This window comes from Colobus angolensis, unplaced genomic scaffold (assembly GCF_000951035.1).
Source record: "Colobus angolensis palliatus isolate OR3802 unplaced genomic scaffold, Cang.pa_1.0 Scaffold133, whole genome shotgun sequence".
Lineage (NCBI taxonomy): Eukaryota > Metazoa > Chordata > Mammalia > Primates > Cercopithecidae > Colobus > Colobus angolensis.
Genome location: NW_012114411.1, coordinates 1,963,035 through 1,969,256, shown reverse-complemented (window position 1 = coordinate 1,969,256; position 6,222 = coordinate 1,963,035). Strand labels below are relative to the sequence as shown.

At 44.5% G+C, this 6,222-nt stretch overlaps 1 protein-coding gene across 2 annotated transcripts in view; it reads left to right on the top strand.

The window, feature by feature from the left end:
- Positions 1 to 6,222, top strand: part of PHYH (phytanoyl-CoA 2-hydroxylase) — a 29,886-nt gene that overhangs the window by 4,801 nt on the left and 18,863 nt on the right. For both annotated transcript variants that reach the window (XM_011934236.1, XM_011934235.1), the window contains 3 exons: positions 1,242 to 1,352; positions 2,796 to 2,964; positions 5,448 to 5,529. In XM_011934236.1, the coding sequence (XP_011789626.1) occupies positions 2,851 to 2,964; positions 5,448 to 5,529 (196 nt within the window). In that variant the 5' untranslated portion in view covers positions 1,242 to 1,352; positions 2,796 to 2,850. The remainder of the gene's footprint in view (positions 1 to 1,241; positions 1,353 to 2,795; positions 2,965 to 5,447; positions 5,530 to 6,222) is intronic.

Below are 6,222 nucleotides of genomic sequence, written 5' to 3'. Positions count from 1 at the left end.
CCGCCACCATGCCCGGCTAATTTTTTGTATTTTTGGTGGAGACAGGTTTCACCGTGTTAGCCAGGATGGTCTCGATCTCCTGACCTCGTGATCCGCCTGCCTCAGCCTCCCAAAGTGCTAGGATTACGGGCATGAGCCACCATGCCCGCCGTCCATACTATTATATGGCCTCAATTTTTAATGTCTGAGTCATATTCCACTGAGTGAACATAGTGTCAATAGTTAATTTTTCTTCCACTAATGCACTTTTTTTTTTTTCTGAGACGGAGTCTTGCTCTGTCACCCAGGCTGGAGTGCACTGGTGCGATCTCAGCTCACTGCAATATCCACCTTCTGGGTTCTAGCAATTCTCCTGCCTCGACCTTCTGAGTAGCTGGGATTACAGGCACGCTACCTTTTGTATTTTTAGTAGAGATGGAGTTTCATCATGTTAGGCTGGTCTCGAACTCCCAACCTCAGGTCATTGATCCACCTCCCAAAGAGCTGGGATTGCAGGCATGAGCCACTGTGCCCGGCTCACTCAAGTACTTTTTTTGGTGACCATAGTTAACATTTTGAACATAAAGCTTAAGTTTTCAGATTATTTCCTTGGTCTTAGAAATGCTGGATTGAAGAGCATGAACCGTTTCTTAGGTTCTTGTTTTTGTTGTTGTTGTTGTTGTTGTTTCTGAGACGGAGTCTTGCTCTGTCACCCAGGCTGGAGGGCAGTGGCATGATCACAGCTCACTGCAACCTCCGCCTCCCAGGTTCAAGCAATTTTCCTGCCTCAGCCTCCTGAGTAGCTGGGATTACAGATGCCCACCACCATGCCTGGCTAAACTTTGTATTTTTGGTAGAGATCGGTTTTCACCATGTTGGTCAGGCTGGTCTCAAACTCCTGACCTTAGGCGTTCCATCCGCCTCGGCCTCCCAAAGTGTTGGGATTACAGGCATGAGCCCCCACGCCTAGCCTCAGGTTCTTGATACATATTTTTAGGAAGTCATTTAATTTTTTTTTTTTTTTTTTTTTTTTTTGAGACAGGGTCTCACTCTGTCACCCAAGCTGGAGTGGAGTGGCACAACCAGTATTTTTTTGGTAGAGACGGGTTTTCATCATGTTGCCTGGGCTGGTCTCAAACTCCTGACCTCAAGTGATCCACTTGCCTCAGCCTCCCAAAGTGCTAGGAATACTGGTGTGAGCCATTGTGCCTAGCCGGTAATTAAAAAATTTAACTTATTTTAGGATTCTTTTTCTCCTTTAGGTATACTCTGGATAATAATGTTCTAACCCTGGAACAGAGAAAATTTTATGAAGAAAATGGGTTTCTTGTCATCAAAAATCTTGTACCTGATGCCGATATTCAACGCTTTCGGTACAGTAACACTATTTGTTATTTTACAAAAGTATGTATTTGAAGGGGTGGCCTGCCCCTCCACACCTGTGGGTGCTTCTCGCTAGGTGGAACGAGAGACTTGAGAAAAGAAATAAAGACACAGTGACAAAGTATAGAGAAAGAAAAGCGGGCCCCAGGGGGCCAGTGCTGTGCTTACAGAGGACCCACACTGGCACCGGTCTCTGAGTTCCTTCAGTATTTATTGCCAAAAAGATAAGGGAGTAAATCAGCAGTAAGGCATACAGATGCACAGAGATGTTGCATTTTCCCAGGGATGGGCAGGAGACAGATGTTTTTCTTTTACTGAGATTTAAGGGAATGGTACTGACCTTCAACCACAAGCAGGCTTTAACCATTTGCCTGACAAAGCACATTCCTTACAGCCGAAAATCCTTTCAACCTTAATTAGCACAGCGATGTTTCTAGCAAGGACAAGATTGGGGGTAGAGCCACAGATTAACAGCATCTCAAATACAGAGCCAAATGGAGTCTCTTAAACTTACTTCTATCTATAATAACACAGTAACAGGCTGACCTCTCTTTTCCCCACATGTATTGTGTGCATCTAATGAGAATACAAGGTGGATTCACTCCTGCCTTTACAGATGTTTTTTAATGAGTTGGTTTGTTGGGAAGTGTTTAGAAGCACAGGCTCTGGTGCCAGACTGACTTTTTTTGTTGTTATTGAGAAAGGGCCTCACTCGGTTGTGTAGGCTAGAGTGCAGTGGTGCAATCATAGCTTACTGCAGCCTCAAGTTCCTGGGCTCAAGTGATCCTCCTGCCTCAGCCTCCTGAGTAGCTGGGACCACAGGTGTGCACCACCATACCCGGCTAATTTTTTATTTCTTTGTTTTTAGAGACAGGGAGTCTCACTATGTTGCCCAGGCTGGTCTTGAACTCCTGGCCTCACCCTCCTCAGTTGCTGGGATTATGGTCCGGAGCCACCACGCCTGGGCTTCAGTCTCAGCTCCACCACTTAATATTATGTGTCCTGTGGCAATTTACTTCACATCCCATGCCTCTGTTTCCTCGTCTGTAAAATGGGGATAATAATAGTACTTATGTCCTAGTGTTGTTACGACTAAAGGTGAAATACATGGAAAGCACTTTGAATAGAGCTGGGCACATGGTAAGTGTTACAGAAGTGTTTGCTATTATTATTACAATGGAACCAAATCATAAAAAGACTTCCCTACCGGTATGCTAAACTAGGGAATGATTTAATTCTGGTAGTGGATTCTCGGCTGACAGTTTCTCCTGCTTTTCATTGGAATGCGAGGCATTCCCATCCAGACCTCAACCTGGAGGCTGACTTAGTGCAGAGAAACCACCCCTCGAGTCTGCAACCCTTTCCACAGAAGAGGGCAGGGCAGGTGCTTGGAGCCAGTGGTAACGACATCATTCGCAAATTAAATTTTCTAGGAATGAGTTTGAAAAAATCTGCAGAAAGGAGGTGAAACCATTAGGATTAGTAGTAATGAGAGATGTGACCATTTCGAAATCGGAATATGCTCCAAGTGAGAAGATGACCACGAAGGTCCAGGATTTCCAGGAAGATAAGGAGCTCTTCAGATACTGCACTCTTCCCGAGGTCAGAGACCACCCTGGCTTTGCTTCTGCTTAATTGCCAGTGCGTATGCCCACCTGTAAAACTCACTGATTTGGCCGGGCACAGTGGCTCACTCCTGTAATCCGAGCACTCTGGGAGGCTGAGGCAGGTGGATTGCTTGAGCCCAGGAATCACTGCTCGTAGAGCTGGATATGGAAAGGAGTTGAATTGAGTAAAATCAGTGGGTTTTATTTTCTTTTCTTTCCTGGAGACAGAGTCTCGCTGTGTTGCCCATGTTGGAGTGCAGTTGTGCAATCTCGGCTCACTGCAACCTCTGCCTCCCAGGTTTGAGTGATTCTCCTGCCTCAGCCTCCCAAGTAGCTAAGTTTACAGGCGCCTGCCACCACACCCGGCTAATTTTTGTATTTTTAGTAGAGACGGGGTTTCACCATGTTGCTCACGCTGGTCTCAAACTTCTGACCTTGTGATCCATCCACCTCGGCCTCCCAAAGTGCTGGGATTACAGGCATGAGCCTGGCCAATTTCCTACATTTCTAAAGAGTGGGACCAGTATCTGATGGTCTATGCCATGATTTTAGGAGGTATAAATTATTTTAATAGTTAGATATTTATTTTTAAATGTATTGGGAAAAACTCAACAGTTTACCAAACTCATGGTTTCAAGAATGTTGTTAATTAGGACAAGATTAAATAAAAAGGCCAGTTGTAGTGACACTTTGGGAGGCTGAAGCAGGAGAATCACTTGAGGTCAGGAGTTCAAGACCTGTCTGGGCAACATAGCGAGACTACTGTCTGAACTGGAAAAAAAGAGGAAAAAAAAAAAAGATTGAGTATAATAAGTGAGCTAACTGCCGGGCACAGTGGCTCACACCTGTAATCCCGGCACTTTGGGATGCTGAGGTGGGCAGATCACAAGGTCAGAAGTTTGAGACCAGCCTGACCAACATGGTGAAACCCCGTCTCTACTAAAAATACAAAAATTAGCCGGGTGTGGTGGCAGACGCCTGTAATCCCAGCTACTCGGTAGGCTGAGGCAGGAGAATCGCTTAAACCCGGGAGGTGGAGGTTGCAGTGAGCCGAAATCACACCATTGCACTCCAGCCCAGGTGACAGAGCGAGACTCCATCTCAAAAAAATAAAAATGAAAGTAAAAAATAAAAAAAAGAAGTGAGCTAACTAAGGGTAGGGAAATCATTGGCTAAATAACAGTACAAGTTATGTCAGAAGTTGTGAAGATGGCTCTTGAATGGCTGGGGTTTAGAAAATCCCAGGGTCGGTGAACGCCAAAAACTACCAGGCTTTATAAAAAGCAAGTGTGTGCCTGACTCCTAGGCTTTTAATAACCTTTCCAGGGTTTCATAATCAAATTGCCAATATTCCTTATACCAAGAGATCAACTAGTGAGGAAGCAGTAGAAAGTGGCTCATTTTTTGGAGTCATTTTTTTGTGGAATCAAAATTTGAATATCATGGGCTTTTTTTTTTTGAGATGGAGTCTCACTCTTGCCGCTCAGGCTGGAGTGCAGTGGTGTGATCTTGACTCACTGCAACCTCTGCCTCCCGGGTTCAAGTGATTCTCCTGTCTCAGCTTCCCAAGTATCTGGGATTACAGACACGCGCCACCATGCCCGGCGAATTTTTGTAATTTTGGTAGAGGTGCGGTTTCACCATGTTGGCCAGGCTGGTCTCGAACTCATGACCTCAAGTGGTCCACCCGCCTCAGCCGCCCAAAGTGCTGGGATTACAGGTGTGAACTACTGCACCGGACCTCAGTGTTGAGCCCTGTCTGCTTTTCCCCCCTCCGTTGCTGGGTTCTGTGCACAAGGCAGCAGCAGCCCAGCTCCCAGGCCCCATGACTAAACCAGCTCTCCCTGTCATGGGTTCCCATGCTAGCCTTTTCTTCATAATGCAGTGTCCCTCGGCCACTCTGACTCATGTCATTACTGGTTTAATATGTTTCATCTAACGCCTGGGACCTGCTTTGCTTGTTCACTCTTGCTTCCCTGTTTCCCATCACCTCCTGGTTCCCAGATCTCAGTAATGAGTTGTCAAGTGCCAAGCGTCCCTGATTGTCAAATGTCCTCCAAGCCACTGTTCTGCTTTCCTCTGGGCTACTCATGACCGCTGCAAATTGTATGGGACTCTTCGTATGCAGAGGCTCCAACGAGGAAGAGGAAGCTGCCTTCCCACTGAGTAACCCTCTGCGGCTTGGGTTGGCAAGAAATCTGTATTGATATCTCGTCAAAGCTCCCATCTTTCTTGTAGAAAAAAAGAATGATTTCATTCCCAGCTAGCTCAGAAAAAGCCTGTTTAATTCCGTGTTATAGATTAGAATGATTTCCAATGGCTGGGTTATTGATGCTTTGTTTGCAGAGTTGTGAAATACCACTTGGTTCTTAAACTATTGACTTCTTGGTTCTTGTGTGGATAGCTGCTCTACTTTGTACCAGTTGCTAATACTTCTGATTTCCCACAAGGTTTGTTTTTGTTTGTTTGTTTTCTTAGATTCTGAAATATGTGGAGTGCTTCACTGGACCTAATATCATGGCCATGCACACAATGTTGATAAACAAACCTCCAGATTCTGGTAATTGTAAGGGAGAAGCAAAAAAAAAAAAAAAAGGTTTCATTAAAATGTGTACAGTTGGCTGGGTGCAGTAACTCATGCCTGTAATCTCAGCATTTTAGGAGACTGAGGGAGGAAGATCTCTGAGGCCAGGAGTTTGAGAGTGGCCTGGACAACATAGTGAGACTCTGTCTCTAAAAATAGAAATAAAAAATATCCAGGCATGGTGGTGTGCACTTGTAGTCCCTGCTATTGGAAGGCTGAGGTGGGAGGATCGCTTGAGCCCATGAGTTGAAGGCTGCAGTGAACCTATAATGGCATGCATTCCAGCCTGGGTGACACAGTGAGAACCCATCTCTAAAAAATAAATAAAATAAAACAAAATGAAATAATAAAATAATAGCTGATGTCTAACTATAATCATGTGTATAACTGTCAAACTTTGGATGAGTAAGTCTTAAAATAACTTACACTATAACAAACATGAAATGTGGTAATGATTTCAGATATTAACTGAAGGACTGTGCTGAATTTTCAGATGACTGGCTCCCCAGAAAATACAGTTTAATGGACATAACTCTTCATATATCAAAGGTTCCTGCCATTCAGTATCTCTAAGCTTCATCAGCTCTTTTTAGCTGTGTTAGTGTGGATTCTTGCATTCCCGATAGGAAGACATTATTATTATTATTATTATTATTATTATTATTGAGA